Source organism: Aedes albopictus, chromosome 1, assembly GCF_035046485.1.
Source record: "Aedes albopictus strain Foshan chromosome 1, AalbF5, whole genome shotgun sequence".
Lineage (NCBI taxonomy): Eukaryota > Metazoa > Arthropoda > Insecta > Diptera > Culicidae > Aedes > Aedes albopictus.
Window position 1 is genome coordinate 217,080,326 of NC_085136.1, and position 24,806 is coordinate 217,105,131.

At 45.5% G+C, this 24,806-nt stretch overlaps 2 protein-coding genes across 2 annotated transcripts in view; one reads left to right on the forward strand and one right to left on the reverse strand.

Annotated features, from left to right (window-relative positions):
- Positions 1-6,597, forward strand: LOC109400109 (uncharacterized). Its single transcript, XM_019672592.4, has 4 exons — positions 1-407; positions 515-1,112; positions 1,193-1,836; positions 6,333-6,597. Exons 1-4 carry the CDS (start codon positions 88-90, stop codon positions 6,412-6,414), a joined length of 1,644 nt encoding a protein of 547 aa, XP_019528137.3. The 5' UTR covers positions 1-87; the 3' UTR covers positions 6,415-6,597.
- LOC109400108 (zinc finger and BTB domain-containing protein 24) overlaps positions 6,532-24,806 on the reverse strand; it is a 22,606-nt gene continuing 4,331 nt past the window's right edge. The window contains exon 2 of the mRNA XM_029851746.2: positions 6,532-7,358. Coding sequence (XP_029707606.2) covers positions 6,860-7,358 — 499 coding nt within the window. The 3' untranslated portion in view covers positions 6,532-6,859. The remainder of the gene's footprint in view (positions 7,359-24,806) is intronic.

The window sequence follows — 24,806 nt, forward strand, 5'->3', positions numbered from 1 at the left end:
AAACCTTTTGTTTGAGAGGATGAAAACAAATAAAACACAACACCAAAAACAAACAAGTCGGGAATTTTTGCAACAGTTTCAGTAAAAATGAATGCATCAATCACTACAAAACTGCAGAGAGAGGCTGAAATCGGTCCAGAAGTGGAATGTTCCAATCAGCAACAGATGACATCCGACGCGCCAGCGGAAACGGAAACACTGGATATCGACACAACCGACGAAACCATCCAACCTCAGCAGGATGCATCCTCAGTGGTCGATTTGGTCCGAGCCTTCAGCGCTGCCTATATACCCCTCACGATGCTGCATCTGCCCGGACTGGTGGAATATCTGCGGGCCAACCTGGACGATCCGGCCGATCCTAAATCGTGCGAACAACTCAAACAATGCTACCAACGGTTTATCAGGTAAGTAGAGTTAGCCAACAAGAAAGAAAGGTATCATTTCGTGGCAAACGGCAAACATTCTCGCAATGCTATAGCAGATATTAGATACTATTTTGTTTCAATTGCAGCGAGGAGCTGGATTCACCGCCGTTATGTTCCGTATCAGGTTGCAACACTACTTACGCAGATAAACGTACGATATTCGCCTTTCCGGACTGCAAGGAATCCGTGAAACTTTGGAAGCAAGCCTTGAACTTGAAAAACCGAGACCGTTACGTAGGCGTATGTGAGTTGCATTTTGAGGAGGATTTCCTGATCCGTGATGCAGGAAAGTCGCGGGTGACATTGATGCCTGGTGCAGTTCCGAGAAACTCGAAGAAACCACCAGCTGCAGATACGGGTTTGACGGCGGTCAATAACCACTGCCGAATGTGCGGCCTGACGATAAAGTGTTGCATGCAGCACAACATCACCGAACTACAGTCGGAACAACGGCTGCGACCAGTGCTGGACATGTGCCTGGAGCTGAACGACTCCATTCACCAGCTGCTTCCGGTGATGGTTTGCGATGGATGCACCAACATGGTACGGTTCATTGGGGTATTCGTTCAAAGTTGCTGGGACGCACAGCAAAAGTTGCTCCGATCCTACGTAGGCACCACGAGCCGGAAATTTGAACCTTGGAACAGAGTCTACCAGCATGTCGAACCAACCGAAAGCGAAGAGGTAAGAGGAAATTTGCAATGTTTTCTTAGTACAATTCTATTTCCATGGCTAAACTTGATCTTACCGATTCCTAATTGCAGTTCCAGATAATATCTACGACTACGGAGACACCACAAGAACCAACACCACCCGAAGAAACGGTCACGTATATCACAACAGAGGATGAACCGACCGCTGGAAATTCTAATGATAAAAACGAAACTGCTCATATTTATGCACCGATCCAAGTTCGTGTCGACGAACAACCCTCGGAAAACTGCTCCGTCGAATCCAACCTCGACACTAGCGACACACCGAAACCCATTCTGGTTAAACCGGAACCCTTGGAGAAGGATATCTCGACAATTGATTCAGACATAAAGAACGATGAAAATGACGACCGGGAATTGAATCAGCAAAGAGACCAACCCCCACTAAAGAAGCCCCGTCATAGCAAGGAAGCAGCTTCCGGCAACACTGGCACCAGCGAACGGACTGAAAAGTTCACATGCAAGCTGTGTTTGCAGGAGTTCAGTAAGCAAACGGAACTCGTCATACACAGTCGGAAGCATGTGCTCGAACACAGGACCGTGAAACATGACGTACTGCTTAGCGGATGGTTCTTCGAAACCATCAAATGCCTTCAGTGCAGGAAGACTTTCCCGACACCGGAGGAGCTCAAGGCTCACACCAGTGAAATGCACAGAAGCGACGCATACTGCCCGATATGCGGAATGAGATTCAGGTAAGTCAGAAAAGTACTTTACGAGTTTTCGACCCTACCTTCTAGATCACACTTTTTTGTATGGGACGGAGGTTGGCTAGGTCTCCGTTAAGGAGAAGTGAGGAGATGGGAGCGGAAAGCAGCGCACGCAGCTTCAGCATGGGAGCTCCGATCTATTCCTCGGCAAGCCAACCGGTGGAGATACTGAACGGAGCGTGGTTGATGAGGGCCATCAACCAAAAGAGAGGAGGACTGCCTGCGATCGAGGCAAGATCATCGACATTCCGATCGATCAAAAACGATCAATTCTGACTATACATGTCAATGGTTGCTCCTCCGTGATTGATCTGAACTGGTACCAGTTGCACTGAGATCCAACTGAATAAGGGGCTGGGACATTCCACTTATTCTCAAAGTGCAATTTTAGCAGCTCATGCATATTTGATCAATAACGGCGCCGGCCAAGTCCTTATAGTCAGCTGAAAAACGATCAATCGATCAACGATCAATTCTGACTATACATGTCAATGGTTGCTCCTCCGTGATTGATCTGAGCTGGTACCAATTGCACTGAGATCCAACTGAATAAGAGGTTGGGACATTCCACTTATTCTCAAAGTGCAATTTTAGCAGCTCATGCATATTTGATCAATAACGGCGCCGGCCAAGTCCTTATAGTCAGCTGGGGAAGGGAGAGGAATGTTAGAGTGTACTGGTTGTTGCTACTAGAGACCGAGAGCACTCTGCGTCCCCACAACCCGCACGGACTGGGGTATTTTTAGACGGAAAGGTTGGAAGATCTGGGAGTCACCGTTGGGTCGGTGATGCGATCCATGGATAGGGGATATTTATAGTGTTCGTGATAGATTGTGTGGTGAATAAGGTGAATAAGGTCAAGCGGCACAGCACGCTTTGGTTGCATAACTTATAGGCGTTATATATACACTGTGCTGTGAGTAGAAGTTGGAAGGGAGGGAAACGACTTTTTTTTTTTCAATTCGTTTCTGGTTCTAGCGATGGCTATGAACATAGGAATATACATGAGTTGTATATGTAGAGAAGAGAGAGCGAGAGAAAGTGGATAGAAAGATACAAAGTAGGATGAAAAGGACGGGCCAGGGATTGAACCCATGACCTTCTGCATACGAATCAGAAGCGGTAGCCACTAGACCACCAATCCCGTCTAGGCAAGATCATCGACATTCCGTCCACGAAGTCCAACATAAGTAAGATCCTGAAAATGGCCCTGTTGCGACTTCGTAAGTCGATGGACGATGCCGAGCAGGATTAAGTGAGACTCGTGAAGACAGCAGCAGCGGCGGAACCGGTGAAAGCTAAGGTTACGAATTCTACGCTTTCGCAAGAAGCCCAAAAGGTGTGGCGGATGCAATCGATTTGGATAAGCACTCGCAGAAGCGGGAGAGCCAGCCGTCCGATGAGGAGCTATCTGACGATATTCGCAAGGCTAGGCGAATACTAATCCCGAAAGTCGGCAATAATGCCGGCAAGTCGGACCCAGCCAGGCGTCCCGGAAAGCTGGGAAGGGTGGGCCTGAAAAGGCTGGCCCGTCCCAGATGGAAGGGAACAGGGGGTTGCAACCGTTGGTAGGCCTTCAGCAATCACAGAGTAGGGCGAACCAAATGGAGGGCCCCTTTTTGACGAAGGTCGAGCGGAAAAAAAAAATAAAGCCGCAGGTCGAGGAAGCTAGGGACGTCAAACCAAGAAGGCGTAAAAGAGTAGGTGCCAAGCGCGAGAAAGGCGACGCGCTCGTCATCAAGACCAAACAGTTCAAGTACTCGAACGTGTCGAGGATGATGCGAAGCGACGCCAAGCTCGTGGATCTTGGTGTCGACGTCTCAGGTCTCAGTATTAGACGTACTCGTACGGGCGAGGTTATCCTGGAGCTGAAGCTCGAAAAGGAGCGCAAGGGCGCCGCCTACAAAAGTTAGGCGAAAGAGGTCCTTGGCGAAGGGGTCGAGATGAGGGCTTTTACAGTAGAGAAGAAGATGAAAACCCTAGACTAGGTCACCGAAGCGGAAAAGCTCGTCACGGCACTGCGGCAACAGTGTCAGGAACACGGGTAACCTTGGTACAGCTACCTGTGTCGGACGTAAACAAGTTCGTTAAAGTAGGAAAGCTCATGGTGGGCTGGTCAATATGTTATCTGACCTTTTGTGAGCCCCCGGAGGTTTGCTTCAGGTGTCTTGAACCAGGACACAAGTTCTGGAACGCAAAGGCCCTGACAGGAGCAAACTGTGTAGGAGTTTCGGCGCTGGAGGCTATAAGGCATAAGGCTGCACGAAAAATCCGTGAACAACAGGCATCCGACTGGTGGTCCAAGGTTCCTGGCTCTCAAGAAAGCCGCAGTGAACAAATCACAGTGCAGCTGAACCTGAACCACTGTGACGCAGCTTAGCAACTGCTTTGTTAGGCGGTTTTTGAGTGGAGCACGGATATCGGCATCAAAGCGGACCCATACCTAGTACCCGCCGGGGCAGCTGGGTCGCGGATGGGTCCAGAAAAATGGCGGCGATATGGACGACGGGTGAATACCCCGTCCAGGAATTGGTTTCCACCTGTTTCTACTACCCATGAGGGCTTCGTGGTCGCCAAAGTAAATGGGATCTTCTTCTGTAGTTGTTATGCGCCGCCACGGTGGCCGATCGAGTAGTTCACGCAGATGCTGGACTGTATGACGACCGCGCTAACAGGGCGAAGGCCGGTGGTACCTAATAGGGGGTGACTTTAATGCCGCAGAATGGGGAAGCCGTTTCACGAACCAGCGGGGTCAGACCCTGCACTGGCTATGCTAGATATCGATCTGGCTAGCGTCAGTATCGAAAGTACCATGAGTCGAAATAGAGCGGAGTCTATTATCGACCTTACCTTATGTAGTCCAGGCATAACAAGTAGTTCTAGCTGGAAGGTAGATTATTATGGCTATACTCACAGCGATCACCAGGCGGTTCGCTAAAGTATGGACTACAAGAACAGCAGGCAGCGGATAGAGGAAGAGGTGGCTAGGGCCTCGTAGGTGGAAGGCATCATACTTCAACGACGAGGTATTTAGAGAAGCGCTTTGCCGAGAGCGAAACCTACTCGGTCTAAGCGGAGACGAGCTGGTAGCGGTGCTCTCGCATGCGTGCAATGCGACCATGCGTAGGCGAATCCACCCTTGCTGGTGGACTCGAGCTATTGCGGATTTGCGCCGCGCCTGTCTACGGGCTAGACGGCGGATGCAGTGAGCACGAAGAGCGAAACGAACGGCTGCTAAAGCCGCGCTGAAAACCGAAATAAGAGCAAGTAAAATGGCCTACTTTGATGGTCTCTGTCAGAGTGCCAATGCGAATCGGTGGGGTGATGCCTACATGATCGTGATGGCCAAGACGTGAAGTGTAATGGCTCCTACAGAGCAGTCTCCAGAGATGTTGGAGGGGATCATCGAGGGACTTTTTCCACGTCGTGATCTTAGTCCTTGGCCTCCTTTCGTAGTACAGCCGAGGTCTGAGACTGGCGATTAGGAGAAGATCGTCGATGGGAAACTTGCGGGGATAGTAAATAAATTAGTGTAGGTAAAGGTCCCAGGTCCGGACGGAATTCCGAACATGGTCTTAAAAGTAGCTATTGCAGAGGCTCCCGAGATGTTCAGGTCTGCTATGCAGAAATGCCTGCACCAGGGAGTTTTCCCAGAATTTGGAAGCACCAGAGCATGGTTCTATTTCCAAAAGCGGGTAATCCACCCAGAGACTCGTATATAGACCAATATGCTTGATCGACCTGGCGGGGAAGATGCTCATCCTTAATAGAATGTTGAGGCACACCGAGGGTGTAAATGGTCTCTCGAGCAATCAGCTTCCGGAAGAGGAGGTCGCCGTAGACGCTATAGTATCGGTTAAAAGAGCGCCGAGAAAGCGCTCCAGTGTAAGAGAAGGGGGGTTCGCTAAGGGACAATAGTGACTCTGGATGTAAGGAACGCGCTCAATAGGGCCAGTCGGGCGGCTATTGCCAGTGCGCTCCAGCGTATGGGCCATCAATACCCGGGTACTTGTACAAGATCGGAAGCTACGTCCAGAATCGAGTACAAGTTTACGACACAATATTGGTTGGAACAATTGCTTCCACATAACCTCAGGAGTCCCGCAAGATTACATCCTAGGTCCGATGTCATAGAATTTCATGTACTACGAAGTGTTGAGGTTAAAGTTAACGCGGAATCTTGGGCTAATCTGCACGAATCGGTGGTGCCTAGTGGTGGTCAAAATGAGCATCAAATGGAAAACGGCGATTACGGTGGATATTTTACCACTTGGCGGGCATATATTATTTGTTATAAGTATTTGCTATTCTATTCTTCAACGACTGCCTGTAATACATACCTCGATAGTATGACTCTTTTCGTAAATCACGCGGTCTGCGAGTGCTACTGATAAATATAGGCAGTAACTTTTAATTTGCATTGTAGTTTCTGAAATTTCCATTCATTACTAATTATTTTTTCTAATACCTTGTACTTTCAGGAACAACGAAGTCCTAGAGCAGCACAGAAAACGTGCCAAGCGCTGCCTGATAAAAGCAAACGAACCCGCCAAGATCCAGTGAACCCCAGAATGCAACTCACCGTAATCGTCCATTCCCAATACGTCGTCACACACATTCCTTCATAATGGCCAAGTTCTCATATTTTCCGTCAACAAGCAAACGGCTTGGCCGAGCCTCTGTTTTTATGCCTACATTAGCGCATACGCGAACGTTTTATTAGCAAATAAATCGAAAAGTCTTCTACTCACCTTCTTTGTATGCAGCAGACTTCCCACAGATCACTGTCACTGCCTTCAAGCCATCTGACATCCTGCCGTTTGGCATAAGTTACACATCAAATAGTCGTTTGGCATAACGACCATTTCACAAAAAACTCGAAGAACAACTACATACATATTAAAAAAATAAAGTAACATGTCGATCAAAATGGCGAGATTATGCCAAATGGCCTCTTGAGTTCAGTGGTAACTATGCCAAACGACGTTATGTCGAATGACTTTTCTTTCTAGCCATTGTATCCAGGACCGGGTGGAAGCATCATAGTTGGTGGAGGTACCCCGGCAGGAGTGTAGACGAATCCCGGTGGATAGTGCACCCGTTCCAGCTGGGTCGTAACCGCTGGAACCGGATGTTGATATTGCTGTAGGGGCTGCGGTGGTTGGTGATGCTGTTGATGATGTTGTGGTTGTTGTTGTTGCTGCTGCTGCTGGATTGTATGTGACTGTGATGATTCGGAGGATAGCATGGAATCGTGACTGGGTTCGAGCATGTGTGCTGCTGTGGAGATCGGATGACCGGAACTTGACTGGGAGTGGGAGTGCAGAGGGGTGCTGGAGGGCACAGGAGGTGATGTGATGGGAACTACCGCAGCAACAACCGGATCTATACCTTCCGCTTTGACGGATGCGTTCTTGCGGGATCTACTGGTTGTTTTGTACAACTTGACACCCTTAAATTCCATGCCATGTTCGCGGATTTTATGCTGCGTCAGCATATAGTTAAACCTGGGAAGAAGAGAAGACAGAACAGTTAAACCCGATATATTTGTTATCTGCTAATCTGCTTATATCGACGTATTCCCAAGTAACCAGTAAGCCGTAAAAGTTGGCATCAAGTCGGTTCTATAGTCGATAATAGAACAGGGCTAACAGAGCTAGAAGAAATTATATTCTCCAATAGAGCTGCTTCAAAGCCACATTCGGCGAATTATTCGGTTGATATACGGCCAACTCTAATCTTTCGTACCGAGTCTCTGACAAAAAATCTGTCAAAACTGGGACAAGGAAAAAAAATAAGTTTTTCTCCTGTCCTTTTTATGCGTCTTACGTGTTTCACTTCAATTGATTTTTTTTTGCTGCTCGATCCAGATTCCAGTTAAGGATCTCGAGGGTTCCTCTTCAAAACACGGTTCTCGTCATGCTTGCCATCTGCTCCACCAGTATACCATGGTATTGGCTTGCAAAATACCATATTTAAACTAAACCAAAGTTGAATGTTGAAGCTTCAAGTAGGAACAGTTGCACTCGAAAGGTCGATAATAGCAAAGAAATTTAATCAAAAACAGCGAATCGTTAGTATTGGAGGAAGAGAAAATCAAGGTGGCATGCATTATTTATTGGCACAGATTCAGAAACATTAAGGGAATCTCACCGGGAATACATGACGATACCAGAAAAATAAAAATGACCGGGAAACTCCTAGATGTTAGTTAGAAGTTGGAAACTTATATCGCCTGTAATACAGGAAACACCCACGGCACTGCAGCTCCTTCCAGTTCAGCTTCAGATCGCTAGCGGCTCGTTATACTTGAGGCAGATATCATGCAGGAGAAAATCCTCGATGAAACTCCTAGTCATTTGATCAATTTGATGCTGCAACCAATTAGCAACATAATATTCGCTAAGTTTTACTCCCATCTTTCGTCTTTAGTTTTGTTTTGTTCAGAATCTGTTTTGATTGACATGAATGTCATGCACGACAAGCCGTCCAACAGCACTGACAGTAGTCTTAGGGTCTGTGTCAATTGGCGAATTAAAATAAATTTTCACTTAAACTTGACAGTTCGATAATTATTTCCTTAGGAAAACTGTCAAGTTTAAGTGTTGAACTGTCAAATTTAAGTAAAAATTAATTTTAATTCGCCAATTGACACAAACCCTTATTCGACTTATAGGCACAGGGCCTGCAAGCCCTACAAGATAACGATATATACCTATATACGGCCTACTTTATTGCTCATGGTTTGCAGGGCCTATAAGCATTTGAAAACCTTGTGCAGAGCTTATTGACACTGAAAAGCTGCTACATGGCCTTTCAAGTGTTTACAACAGTGCTTAGTGGTTATCCATTCTGAAAGACATTCATGTCGAATCACAGTAGAGGGTGCGACGATGGAAAAGTTGAAGAAGTCTAAATACACCCTTAACCGCCGATACCGCCAAGTCGACTGGAAGGCCGACCCAAGACCTGAGCAATCTGAGAAGCCAGGTTCGGCTAACTGGAAGGTCGACCCAAGAGCAATCTGAGGAAGTCTCCGGCTCGCCCCAAAAGCACCATAAAGGCTGCCTGTCCGCCTCTAAAGGAAAAGCTCGAAGCTTACATGCGACCTCTTGCTCTCCTCCTCCTCTTCTTGGCGTAACGTCCTCACTGGGACAAAGCCTGCTTCTCAGCTTAGTGTTCTATGAGCACTTCCACAGTTTTTAACTGAGAGCTTCCTCTGCCAATGACCATTTTGCATGTGTATATCGTGTGGCAGGCACGAAGATACTCTATGCCCAAGGAAGCCAAGGAAATTTCCATTACGAAAAGATCCTGGACTGACCGGGAATCGAACCCGTCACCCTCAGCATGGTCATGCTGAATACCCGTGCGTTTACCGCCTCGGCTATATGGGCCCTCTTGCTCTAGTGGTACCAAATCAAAGGTATCTAAACAGGGCAATAAGGGGGTGCAAAAAGCAGAGTGTCTGAAAGCTCATGTATACATGAATGAGACAGTGTGCCATGCGTTGGTTTGAATTGCGTCTCAAGAAAATTTGTGAGATTTGAGATCATAGCATGCTCATCAAAAATCTTGTGTACGTACCTCAATGAGACGTCTCGTGAGGCTCGTCTCATTGAGATGTTCGTCAGTTAAAACAAATTGAACCGGAATTATTTTAGTGACCCAGATTAGATCCTATGAACCTGACCTTCTTCTTCTTCTTCTTCTTCTTTATGGCTCTACGTCCCCACTGGGACTTGGCCTGCCTCGCTTCAACTTAGTGTTCTTTTGAGCACTTCCACAGTTATTAATTGAAGGGCTTTCTTTGCCTGCCATTGCATGAATTTGTATATTGTGAGGCAAGGACAATGATACACTATGCCCAGGGAGTAGAGAAAATTTTCCCGACTGGAACGGGAATCGAACCCGCCGTCTCCGGATTGGTGATCCATAGCCTTAACCACTAGGCTAACGGGAGACCCCCAATTAACCTGACCCTACCCCAGAATTAAGGCAGATATAGCGAGACCGAAAATATCCGAAGATTCGATTCATAACCACGAGCGGTAATGGCGGCGGTGGGCATAAGTGAGCGGTTCGGATTTTGACGTTGCTTGGGGGAAAATCAAAGCGGTTCTGTACCCTTCCTCACTCTTTCGCAGATCGTTGGGTGGCGCCAATCAGTTGCTGTCCTCACGATTGGTATTGGTGTTTGGGTTTTTTTGGGCGTATTGGTGGTCAAATAAATATTGGCATTTGATTGATATGGCATTATCACTAACCAAAGATGTAGTCCATATCGTATATCACCTGCTTCAGAAGCTATGAAAGGTACATAACACAAGTAACAAAATTAATTTTATGTATAATGCTTTTGAAGTATTCTTCAACACCTGTTCTTTAAAACTATGCATAAACCAAATTGCTCTGCAAAACGACACCAACTCAACCATAAACCCGCCATAAGACCAAAGAGGCCCATCCTAAGATGCTCTTGAAGAGTAGTTTTTAAATTTCTCTTAAAACTTGTTGTACTTCCCCAGTTGTCCTCAAGGCGAATTGCTCTCTCCTTGATTAATTTATTACACAAATTGGACATATTTCCGTGGTGTAACAAGGATGCCCAATGCCAAGCAAAATTCATCGTATGTTGCAAGATAGTTCCAAAAATTGCAACGCGCTTCCATTATAACGCACTAATAAAATATTGAAAAATATTATTCCTGGTCATGCGAACATTGCTCATGAGTTTTCTCAACATGGCTTCCATTGAAATCTAGGCCGGTGGTCGGTCCATCATCGATGGTTTTAATCAACATCACCATAAGATCGTCTTAAATTTCTTTCAACTCAAGCCAGAGCTAAAAGCATAACTCAAAAATACTATTATTTAAAACGTTCTCAATGCAGCCTGGTTGGCCTCCATCAAGAACGTCTTAAATTTATTTCATCTTATGCAAGGGTAAGGAGTATAACTCAAGACTACTCAGGTTTATAACGTTCTTGATGAAGGTTCATGCAAACTCCGCCTAGAACGTCATAAATCATGTACGCCAAATTGTAAACAAACAATAAAGTTTCGCACCGCGGTGGATTTTGTGACTCTCGTCCGATGAATTTAATTATCAGACCGGTACCGTTGCCAACCAGGCAGACCTTTTTCGGCCTTGATGCGGTGCAGTGCCTCATTCCTCCGGTCAGCACTTCCATCAGGTAAGTAGTTGTTGATTTTGAAGATCGATGATTGGAACCCGGATTGCACGGGAATCGACGTCCTGGATGACCATACCCACCTTATTTCGGATACTGAAACCGGAGGAACTTGGCACTGCACCGCGTCGCGGTTGGGTTTCCGGGTAGGTGTTCTTGATTGACAGCAATAATGGAACGATGAGAATCAAAATCTAATGCTTGAGTTTTTTCTTGTATTTTTCATGTACCAAACTGTTCTTATGCGAGAACAGTTGCTCTTGATCAAGAACGGATGATTAAAGATATCTACAAGAACCTTATAAAACTGATAATAAGTTCAACAGTTCCTGTTGTGTTTATGGTTTTATGAACTGATTCTCAAGTATTCTTGGAGGTGTTTTTAAAACCACATATTGACGAAGAATGGTTGTGCTCAGCTGAAACTCCGATAAGATCAACTAGAATATGCAATATTCCGATAAAACTATCATAAAAACAAATAAAACCAAATAGAATTAGGATTGTTACTTGGGAACTCTGGCGCATCGGAAGCACATGAACTAATCTAACGAGTATCAACAGCACTCTTACAAAGTCTCTGTTCCGTCGTGGAACGGGGATTTTCAGGGTGAACGGATTCGGGACCGGTAGCTCGATTGGAAGTGTGGACTGTATAAATTGGGTTTGCACTGGTACAAGAAAAAGACGATATTTCACTACTTAACTAAACTAGAATACTATATTTCGTTATTCGGTTCGGAACGTGTAAAGGGTCGGGGGCGAATCAAAACGTCTTTTCTCGGCGGTGGTTGTAACTTGACTTCTTCGGTCGGTGGTTGAATCGAGACTCTCCGTGGCGGTGTCGAGCGTATTGAATGGGTAGACAGATGAATGAGAAGGAGAAGGATAGCTGCTTGCATGCAACGATCGTGGCGGTGGTGGAATCTTCCACGTATATAAACGCTGTGGTGGTTCGGTCGTCGTCGGCGGCTGGCACATAAGGACACGCTGTAGATAGATGGGCTGTCGATCTGTCGATCCTCTTGTGCATGCTCGTACATGTCGGCTTGGGGAAATCATGAAATCGGTGGATGAACAGTTGGACGGCGTGGACGACGGGGTGTGTGATAGGGAAACTAGGGGCAAAATATTCGCGGGTATTCCTTCGCGTTGGCGCGAACATACTCCCCGGCCAGAATACGTGGGAGAATGCTCTGGGTCGGCTCGTTGAGTGGACGCGTTCGGGACACGCGCTCCACGAAGGCTTCACTGGGTCGGATTTGCTTCGGAGGTCCATCTGGTGGTTTCCTCGGCCACGCTTCGGAATAGAGCTGTTCGTAAGCACCAGTCGTGTTGACCGGCGGTGGATCCAGTGGGTGCTGGTCGATCTTCAGGACCACCACGATCCACAGCTTCTTCGGATGGGTTCTCGTGACCTGACGGATTCCAGAGGGCATGAGGGCACGGCTTGTCATCGGGCGGGTTTCTGTTGTCTTCGGGGTTTGCACTTGATCTGTCCTACTCTGGACTCGCTTGAGCGCCGGACGAATTCCGGCTGTCGGTGATGTTCTATTCGTCTTGCTAATCACTGCAACAGTGTTGGATGACATCGGGTCTGAATGGGTTACCGGACGAAGACTGGCGGACTTCGGGGATGGCTTGGCTACCGGGCAGACCCCTGCTGAATCTTCGAAGGGTTTGGCTTCCGGATTAGCTTCGGTGGGTATCACGGTCGGCTTCACCACTGGACTCGTTCCAGTGGACTTTTGGCATGGCAGGTTGGCTTCGATGTGCGTCAAGGTCGGTTTGGCTGCCGGAAAGGGACCGACAGACATCGGGACGGAATCGACCATCGGATGAACACCGATGGACGTCAGGATCGGCATGACCATCGGGCTGGAACCGACGGGCATCTTGGCGTAGTTGAACACCGAACGAGTATCAGTGGACCTCAGGGCGTAGTTGCCCACTGAATCGTTTCCAGTGGACATCAGGATCGGCTCGACCACCGGACTAGCACCGGTGGACCTCTGGACGGAATTGCCCACTGGACTGTTTCCAGCAGACATCGGGGTCGGCTTAACCATCGGACGAGAACCGACGGCCGTCGGGGCGGAATTACCCACTGGACTGGCTCCAGTGGACGGCGAGATCGTCTTGACCACCGGAGGGGAACTGGTGGACACGGGGGTGTAATTGATCACCGAACAGGCATCGGTGAATCTCAGGGCGGAACTGCCCACTGAACTGGTTCCAGTGGACATCGGTATCGGGGTCGGCTTGACCATCGGACGAGAACCGACGGCCATCTTGGCGGGATTGCCCACTGGACTGGCTCCAGTGGACGGCGAGATCGTCTTGACCACCGGAGGGGAACCGGCGGACATCGTGGTTGGCTTGGTCGCCGAACGAACATCGACGGGCGTAATGGCTGACTTCTTCACCGGGCTGGCACCGATGGAGATCAGGGCCGGCATAGTTACCGGTGAAGTTTCGGCTGTTGACAGGAACGGCATCGATACCGGAGGAAGTCCGGCTACATCGGGACGCTTCGGATGTGATTCGACAGCACACGGGTACTGGTCTCGCACCGGACGAAATCCGGTCAACTCGGTTGGAAGCTTCGGCGTCGGAACGGATTCGGCCACGTACGGGATCTGGAGCACCGGACAAGATCCGGTCACGCATCGGGACTGCTTCCATGTCGGAAGAGTGTCGGACTTGGACTGGAGCGAATGAAATACCGGCAGGGAACCGGTCGTTGATGAGGGCGGCTGGGATACCGGTTGAGAACCGGTCGTACTCTGGAGCGGCTGTGGTACCGGAGAGGCACCGGTCGGGCACTGGGACACCGGAGGCATTCCGGTTGGCATCGGGTTCCGCTTAGGCGTCGGATGGAATCCAGGAGGTGGGCGAAACGGCATCAGTACCGGACCGAGTCCGGTTGGCATCGGGATCGTCATCGTCTTCGAGTCTTCGGTCTTTCTGTTGACGAACTCGGTCGGCTCGTTGCCGACACGTGAATCCCTCTTGCTCGTCGGAGGACTCGTGTTCTTGGCGGAATCTTCATCGTGTGGCGGCTTCTCGTACTGCTTTGGGTTTGTGATAATCGTACTCACCTTGATCGGAAATTTGTTTGGAAATGACGTGCGTGGCGTTTCGTTTACAGCGGGAATCGGAACGGGCTGTTCCGTCGTTGGTTTCGGCGTTTGGCTTCGGATCGGAGGGGTGTTCCAGCGTGGCGCAGTGAAGCTGTTGGATGTTGTCCATCGATTGTAGTTACCCGTGCCACTGGCGGTCGGGACGGAAAGTAAAAGATTTTTCACCAGAGTGCAGACATTATTGTGGATGTCCTCAAAGTGCGAGAAATCCTCTTCAAGGTCGTCGAATCTCTCAGCTGAGAGTACGGACAAAAGTTCACTATATACTCGCTCATACTCCTGGTAATGACACTGAAGTTTGATTTCATAACTCTTCAATCGTACAGAACTCGATTTGGTGCCTCCATCACTAATTCGCTCGTGGATTTTCTTCACTTCGGCCTCAACGTGACTTCGTTGGGCGAACAGTCGTTCAATATTGGCCATTTTCGGAATGGGGATCACTTCACACGCGCACGATTCATTCGGGTTCAATTTTGTTTCGACACTCATATCACTTCACATTTCAGAAAAACCAACTTCGACAATGCACGTCACGGAAAAGTCGGTTTGTCTGTGATCTCGGGATCGTACTACTGGGGCGGGAACAACTGAATCATCGGCGACAGCAATCGGACGGCATTATCCTATCGATCGATGGACAACACAGCTGCGGCTGCAGCTTCTCGCGACACTGATTCGATCCGGTTCGAAGGACCATATGTTCCGTCGTGGAACGGGGATTTTCGGGGTGAACGGATTCGGGACCGGTAGCTCGATTGGAAGTTTGGACTGTATAAATTGGGTTTGCACTGGTACAAGAAAAAGACGATATTTCACTACTTAACTAAACTAGAATACTATATTTCGTTATTCGGTTCGGAACGTGTAAAGGGTCGGGGGCGAATCAAAACGTCTTTTCTCGGCGGTGGTTGTAACTTGACTTCTTCGGTCGGTGGTTGAATCGAGACTCTCCGTGGCGGTGTCGAGCGTATTGAATGGGTAGACAGATGAATGAGAAGGAGAAGGATAGCTGCTTGCATGCAACGATCGTGGCGGTGGTGGAATCTTCCACGTATATAAACGCTGTGGTGGTTCGGTCGTCGTCGGCGGCTGGCACATAAGGACACGCTGTAGATAGATGGGCTGTCGATCTGTCGATCCTCTTGTGCATGCTCGTACATGTCGGCTTGGGGAAATCATGAAATCGGTGGATGAACAGTTGGACGGCGTGGACGACGGGGTGTGTGATAGGGAAACTAGGGGCAAAATATTCGCGGGTATTCCTTCGCGTTGGCGCGAACAGTCTCCCAAAAGATTATGGACGTTAGACATACTCACATCACTTGCAAAGAAGTCCATTCCAGGATTGTTCCTGTTATCATTTTTCTCGTCGTAAGCAACCTCCGGGTGCTTTCCATCTGCCCCAGCACACTTATGACCCAGAACATCCCCTTCCATAACCCTATCTCCTTCCCATACCCACCATGAAGACCAGGGATCATAAGCAATCCCGGTGGCTGAAAAGTCGAAACAACTGCGGGGGGGCACACACAGGTTGATCATTGTACTGCCCATGATCGCATAATTGTCCCATATGAATAGGAAACCCAGCAAATATGGGACTGATATGCGATCATGGGCAGTGTACTCCTCGACTAGACCAAAAAAGCCCAGGGCACGATATACGAAAGAGACATACCTAAACATAAAAGCCGAACTTCGTACCAACAAGGCACATGCCAAATAACCAAGACACGACCTCGGGGGTCTAGATGATCAACCGGGGCCTTAAAAATCCTGTAGGGCATGTAGGCCCCGTGGGTAATCGAGTTTAAGACAATTTAAACACCACATAAATTCAAACTCCTATCCCCCCTCCGCCCCCGGAAAACGTCTACTTAATCCCAGTTGAACATTATATGTAAATGTAATCCTAGTGAAGGATTCGAGAGTGTACCAAGCAGGGTTGTGCATTTTCAGGATGGTCAATGTCGAATGACACTCGCTCTAACCATCACTTCATACGACAAACGCAGTCCATCAAAACATAATCGATTCACGCAAAAGCCACTCAAGCCAACCCTCGTTCAATGCAGAGTCAACCACATCCAACAGCAGCGATCTCCTCTTGTTTTCGAACTACACGATGAAACACCGAAGCGAGTTTTTGTTCTACGCTTTGCATTCTATTTGTAGGGACTTGATATTGGTTCACTAATACTAGTATATGTGAGTAGGTAGCATACCTTTAATGAGAGTGACTTTGGAAGATGACTGACAGAAGACGTGTTGGAAATGAGCGGGAAAATGGGAGTGTTGTGACGATAGCGGCTGGGAGTGGACGTTGCTGCCTAGTGGATGGTCCGGAATTCCAGATAGCTTGCGTGTCATCAGGCCCTCGATTACGAAAGGTTCCACAAGGAACAGTTGGCCACTACATCTGGCGACGAGGAGTGGAAAGAGTGAAAAAGGAAGTGTTTTTTTTTGTGTTCGAAAATTTTGATGGCTGGTGCCCGGCTGAAAGGGAGGTGGAGGTTTTATTGTGCTTGAAGCTGGCGGAACGTGAAGAGTGAAGAGGGGGTAGTGATGCGAGTGGGACTAGTGATTTTGTTTTTCAAAGCTTTCCTGACCGCTGTGTCCGTCAGTTGGGTCAGCGTAGCCTACAATATTCCATTTCACGAGCCGGTTTTATGAATGAAATTTTGACAGGAGGTAGCATCCTAACCCGCGAAAACCAATATCATCATCAACATTGTTGTCACTTCGTAAAATGGTTCATATTATTTATTATAAAGGTAATGAAGGGTGCTGAGGAGTTTCTTCGATTCAAACTGCTAGTGAGAGGCGGTAGATGTTTTGCACTTGGTGTCGATTTTTTTGCTGGTGTGATAAATACCGTGGTGTTTGTGTGATTGCTTTGAAATCCTGCGGCTATGGGTAGCGGGGCCCACAAGTGATTTCCAGAAGGTAAGTTACAGTATGAATTTGCCAAAATGGCTGAACTAGTTGGTTGGCCGAAAAAAGCTGTGGGTAGCTGTGATTTCCTTCTAGCGAGTGAAAAGAACGGCAGTGAATAGTAATCAAACACACAGACGGTAACTGTTAAATTCGTGATGGGGTTCGAGAATCGTATTTTTTGTGTTCTTGATATTCGCGGACAAGCGAATCATGCAAACTCTCGATTGAGATTCACGAAATAGTTCTGAGCTTTTCGCAGTTTCTGATACATTGAAGCGTAGAGTATTAGTTTATGATGTATTGAACTATTCAGTGTGTAGGTTAGACATTTATCGCTCGCATATGTTTCGACGCTACTCGTTGCCTTTGTTAATGATCATGTAAGAGATTGTGCACTCATTATGGGACAAACAACGCATCAGCTTCAAATAAATAAAGTATTTTTTTTTTTGTCACGATGAGTTTAGGAAAGGGTTCAAATATCAATGCGCAAATATATGTCTTCATGTCAGCCGGACGTACAAAACTTTAAAATTTAATGATTTAATCATTTGATAAGGGTTTTTTGTTTAGAACATTAAAAACAAAAACGTAGATTTGAGAATCGATAGCAGATCATCGATGGAGAGGAGACGTATCGGTTTGAGAACCGATGAAAAAGTTTCGATTTGAGGATCGATGAACTGTCGATCGGAGAATCGATTAGATCGATTTGAGAATCGATGGCGGATTATCGATTTGAGAATCGATGGCGGATTATCGATTTGAGAATCGATGGAGACGTATCGGTTTGAGAACCGATGGAAGTGTTTCGATTTGAGAATCGATGGAGTGTTGATGGGAGAATCGATGAAATCGATTTGAGAATCGATAGCGGATCATTGATTTCAGAATCGATGGAGAGGAACGTATCGGTTTGAGAACCGATAAGAGAGTTTCGATTTGAGAATCGATAAAATGTTGATTCGATAACCGATGAGATCGATTTGAGAATCGATGGCAGAACGCCGATTTGAGGATCGATGGTGAATTGTTGGTTTGAAAATCGATGAAGGAGTATCAATTTGAGAATTGACGAAGGAGTGCTGATTCGAGTTTCAAGGAGATCGATCGAGAAACGTAGATTTGAGGATCGATGGAGAAGTATGGGTTTAAGAATGGATTAAGAAGTTTTGATTTGATGATGGATTAGAGAATATCGATTTGAGAATCGATAAATTGATTTCGATTTGAGAATCGAAGAATTATCGATTTGAGAATCGAAGAATTATCGATTTGAGAATCGAAGAATTATCGATTTGAGAATCGAAGAATTACCGATTTGAGAATCGAAGAATTACCGATTTGAGAATCGGTGAAGAAATATCGTATTGAGAATCGTTGGGGGTATATCGGTTTGTGAATCGATAGAGGAATTTCGGTTTGAGAAGCAATTACAGTAGACGTTCGCTCGGTGCAAACGGTTTAACTGCAATGCTTTTTCACTGCAAGTCCGCTAAGTGCAACAATTTTGCAGTTATCACACCGCTATCCGTCAAAATCAAATGTCAACAGCGATGCGATGTTTTTCAGATGCACTTTTGTTGCAGTGCGATGTTTTCTGTATGCACATTGGGTGCATTTTGCAGCGACTGACAGTTCTTTGACGTCTGTCAGTTGTTGCAGTTATCGAATTTCATTCGCTAAGTAAAACATAAACATGTTGCAGTTATCGAATGTCTACTGTATGTTGATGTGTGAAGTGACTCCGAGATATTAATTCGAAAATCGATAGAGGTGTCGATTTGAGCTTCGTTGAAAGGATGTCTAGAATGAAGGATAAGAGACCAAAGGGATGGCTGTTTAACGGATCATTGAAAAGAATAATGTTCAGGAATTGCAATTAAACGATTCGAAAACCAATGGATTTGAATCAATTGGTTACCCAAGAAGACGATATTGTTTTTAGTGAAGGTCCCTTGCGTCCACTTTCCAAATTATGCATTTTGCCTCACGAGTGCTCTTTGCGAGTGAGCAAGCAACAAAGCATTTTCAGTCTCGTTGGCCGGCTAAATAATCATATTTGTGCTTTTGAAGTTTTATCGAATTACAACGTAGCCATTGTGGCGACCATCTTTGGTGTCTAACAACCTTGTCCTTGAGAACCTACAGAACACGATAATAAGAAAATCGATTTTGTAACTTTGAGATTTTCTTCTGTGAATCGTAACTGGTTTATAAGAAGTTTTAAAGACTAAATGCAATCCATTTAAATTGATATAACTCGTCAGTCGTCTGAGGATTAAAATCGTAGAGAAGCTGGCAATTCTGACTGATTCATTTAATGTTTATGCAGAAAACACTCTTTAGAATATGCTGACTTATTTTGCTGCATTTCATAAGCGATTTTTAACAGCATTGTATGCTGACAGTTGAATAAAAGATATAGCTAGAAAGTCCTAAAACAACCAGTTTACTAATAATCAACTTGATACATACTATTGATTAATATTTGATGGCAATAATGTTTCTTGGTACGTGTGATATGTAGAGACAGGCTGTAAGCATATGTGGAGGCTATGACTCTATGACCCTAATAAACCAACACCATTGTGGTTATCGTTTATGCGGGGAGTTTCATCTATCCCTCTAATGTTGCAGGCCCCAGATTTTACCCAACACAGGTAATAATTTGATACTTTACAAACTAACTTGATTGGATTTTAAATATGTATTGCTTGCTTTATATTTTTGCCAGACATAACAGTTTGCGATCGACCACTCTTTTGTCTGTGTTTAAAGTCTTGTAAAGATACAATTGAGTGAGCAAGAATTAATCGATTATAATCGATGCAGCACTAAATCGAAGTCGCGACTTGCGCTACATGCGAAATTGCAGATGCGAAGTAAATTTGAATCTATTTTTGGTATTGCACATGTTCAAGCTAGAAGTTCAAATATGTACTAAACCGATTATATACTAAAACTCAATTTTCGCACCGCAGGTCACTTCAGATTTCAACCAAGAGTATAGTATTTGCATGTAGATAAAATATTAACATTTGCTTATGTGTCCCGTTAGCTGTTGCCAGTTCATTAGTTCAACAGTAGGGACTGTGTTCAGAAGGTGTTACAAATGGATGTTCGACTTGACAGAAAAAAAATTAAAAGGAAGGGATTTTGGATTAAAGAATCAGATTGTTTCGATTACTTTTTACTAAATGAATACCGGAATGACGATTATCTAACTACATGACCATGTGAGTTGTCATCAAGCTGCATAGGAAGCTTTTTGGAACATAGTGTAAGCGTGTGGCGTTATAAAAGAATTGATTAGTCAAAATACTCATATGAATAATGTCTCATCTGTTACATACTGTTTCTACGAGCATGGTGTTGTTCGGTTTCTTGTTTTAAAGAAAAGGTGGGATGTAGGGACTTGATATTGGTTCACTAATACTAGTATATGTGAGTAGGTAGCATACCTTTAATGAGAGTGACTTTGGAAGATGACTGACAGAAGACGTGTTGGAAATGAGCGGGAAAATGGGAGTGTTGTGACGATAGCGGCTGGGAGTGGACGTTGCTGCCTAGTGGATGGTCCGGAATTCCAGATAGCTTGCGTGTCATCAGGCCCTCGATTACGAAAGGTTCCACAAGGAACAGTTGGCCACTACACTATTCATAGGGCGTGCTATGTTTGTGTTTGCTGCGCCATGCAATACTACTTAACAAATTGACCTTCATCCTGGCATTTTCAGACGAGAGTCACCCAGCAGTGAGTGACATAGCTCTGCGTCGGAACGACTGTTAAGAAGCGTTCGGCTACTCAAGAGATTTGCAAAGAAAGAGCGTGGCGGCGGCAGCCACCGTATCAATGTGTTCGTCTCGAATGTGTTCGTTAGCAACATAGAGACGGTCGGCTGTAGCGTTGATGGAGGAAGAAGGGCAATGTTGATGTTGCGGCTTTTTTGTGTTATGATGGTGATAATGTACAAGACTGGTACCAAGTCGGCCCTGTACCTGGAGCTTGGCGCATTGAGACGTCTCATTGAGACTCGCAATGCTAATGTGATGTGCACCAACATTACGAGTCTCATGCTCAAAGAAATTTCATGTGCTCACAGCCAACTTGTCTCAATCTCGTATTGAGATTTGTGCGTACAGATACTCTGGCAAAAAGCGACAGTTTGACCACAGAAGCAAAAGGGCCAGGTCGCTACAGGAAAGAGAAACGTCCCAAACTGTATCAACAAACGACATCCAAAATCGGCAGTCGTCGTCCGAAAAAAAGCGGGAACCCCCAAAAAAGTTCTACAAGTAAACCTCCACCATGCTCAGAGCGCCACGGGTGTGCTTTGCCGGAGATTCACCAAAAGAATTTAACCGTGACCTTGACCGTGGCCCTCATGCAAGAGCCATTGGTCAATAAATCCAGAATACAAGGTATTCCACATCACTCATGTAAGTTGGTAGGTATATGATGATAGAGACTGTATATAGAGCTTGCTGACGTTTATTCACCTTTCTCTTTCAAACATGTAGGCGGAATAGGATTTGTTGTCATCAGGAAAGGTTTCCCGATGAAAACAAATCCTATCCCGCCTGCATGCTTGAAAGAGAGAGGTGAATAAACGTCAGCAAGCTCTATATAGAGACACGCAAAGACAACTTCTTTTGAGTGTTGTTCTTCTTCTTCGCCCGACTTTGTTTTCACAATTTTGCTGGCGTGCTCGATAGGTAGCCGATTTGACAGTTCGATAGGTAGATTTGGTTTCACTCTTTGCGGGACTGTGTTATAAACAGACTGTATATGATGACAGCCAACTTTCTCCTTCTTCTTCTTCTTCTTTATGGCTCGATGTTCACATTGGGACTTGGCCTGCCTCTCTTCAACTTAGTGTTCTTGGAGAGCACTTCCACAGTTATTAATTGAAGGGCTTTCTTTACCTACCATTGCATGAATTTGTATATTGTGTGGAAAGTACAATGATACTCTATGCCCAGGGAGTAGAGAAAATTTTCCCGACCGGAACGGGAATCGAACCCACCGTCTCGGATTGGCGATCCATAGCCTTAACCACTAGGCTATCTGGAGACCCCTACCCCAGATTTCTCCTAGAGCGACTATATTTTTTACAGAACAACTGTATACATAATATGTTATGTAAAAATCTATTACATATAGATTTTTACATAACAACTGTATACATATAGTCTCGGCATACTTCCCAGGCGACGTGGGCGAAATCCCCTCTCCAGAGATAGCTGCGCTCGTAGCCTACAGCCACCGACAAATCACACAGTATGGAGCAGTACTAATATAAACACCGGAGGTGAGTACCTGTTACAGTTTCTCTCTTCTAAGAACATTGACATTTTGTAATGTTGGTGACAAGCTCACGTTTAAAAACTCCATTCGTCAGGAAGTATTCGGTCTATTTCTGATAAAATAAAAAAAAAAACTGGCATGTTTCTAAGGAAATATCGATGTCAGACCATAAACACATCATCTTCGAATGGGAACAATAGACCAACAAATGGCCGCAGTGGAAATGTAACAGGAAAAAATGAGAAGGTCGTCTAATGATGGAAAAACATATAAAGATCCTAAAGAAAACTGATTGGAAATCCTACTCTATTCTACAATCCGAAGAGTAGATCATAGAAAGTTACATCAAGTCCATAACACAATTGGAAGATGCGTCCAAATCCATTAAAAACAAAATCCTTAACGCCTACCAAGAGAGCTGTCCAACTAAATCAACTAGTTCGAGCAGAGACGTTCCATGGTGGAATAAAACTCTTGGGAAGCTTACAACAGAAAGGCCCCGACGAACTACAGCAAAAAATAAGGTCAGCCAAGCGTGAAATTGTAGTGGCCAGACTCCACAAAACTATTTTAAAAGACCACTCCAAAGTTGTGGGTAGCCTCCGAAAGACGAACGGTTCGCTCACTGTAGAGCCTAGCGATAAAGATCCAATTTCCTGATTCAATCCCTGAGTCGAGCATTGGTGACCAACACACTAGAATTGCTGTCTCAGATCCACAAAAGATCTTATCATGGGTTTTAGATATTAGGATCTAAAAATGGCGCAATAAATGTTGCAGAGGAAGCTTTCAATCGGGCCAGGATTGAGAGGGCTGTGAGATTTTGCCGCCCTGCCAAGGGCGCGGTATTGACGGACGCTGCCCTCTCCGGCCCACGTGTATCGCCGGGCCAAACTCCGAAGCTGGAAAGCGGGGTCGAAAACGGTCGCTGACTTTGGGGGGGTGGTGTGACGGGCCTCGCAACTTGCCACGAACCTATTCAAAGAAAACCGTTGCACGGCACGTGACTTCACCACACTATTGTAACAATATGGTACACCTATATTACCTGTCGCATCCAGGGTTCTACACACGCACTTAAAAACCGCCTTTCGCACAATCGCACTATGGCACTAAACTTGCCTAACTTGCTATTTGAGGGAATTGAAAGAAAATCTAAATTAGCAAACTTCAAAGTAATTTCACGTTTCACTAAGTTCACCTTGAACTTCACACCACGGCGCGGAACTTTACTGGGACCGATCTCGCCTCTTCCGCAGTCCAGAACGAAGTGGACGAGTCAAGTTCTAAGATCCTCAGAATAGGCGCGAGATATGAAAATCTTCGTCGCCGGAAATTACGCGAAATCCACGAAGTGGAATTTCGCGAAGGTCAAAAATCGCCTTCACACACACCACTTTCTCTACCCGTCCGGAGAAAGCATTCCATTTCCCTCTGAAGACCCGATCAATCAACTCGTATCCCTCCCGAACATCAATAAAAGAATTGAGGGGTCAACGATACTTGAACCCCGGTCGATGCCCGAAGCACAGACTCGATTTTAGATTTGGATGTCGCTTTACGCTCGGCGCCAGAATTGCACAGGGCACTCATTCTGTTTTTGGTATGCGGAGTGGAGCAAATGAACACATGAACTCTTATTCGATTTCACTCAACTTGAGTGATCTATATACAGGGGGTAATTCAATGGACTAGTTCAAATTCTGTACAACTTTATTTATTAATTCATTTTCTATTTCAAATATTCGTGGTACCGCCACAACATCTGAACTATCTTGTAAACCAAGGTAAATTTACACATTCATGCTATTTCACCACAAAATGGTAGTTGACAATCAGATCTTATGGGTGTGAGTTTAGTACACCCTAACATTTTTTTACGTCCATCATTGGTAGCTGAAAACAAATCTACCACTAAAACAATGGGAAAACTTAACATTTTAAAATTGTTATACAGTACTCTTGTTTGAGTTGATGTTAGAAAAATATAAAATTATTGATTTCTCCATTCTCTCGGTGGTAATTGTGTTTCGCTAAGCCAACGATGGACGTAAAAGAGGACCTGATTTGAAACATATACCAAATAGTACACCTATCCTAATAAATGTTTTCTTCTAACTATTATTCAAACCAAAAAAAAAGAAACTTAAAACATTTCAACAATGTTTTGGGAAAAATAAAGATTCACGCGCTACTAGAAACATTATTTAGGTTATGAACAGATAAAGCACCCACTTGAAAATAATTGATAAAAGTTTATTACATTATTGTAATTAATTAATTATTATGTCCATGTTTCATTCAAATGAAAATTTTGAATAATTGTTTCATGTTTCTGAATAATCTTTTTATTTAGAAAATACTTC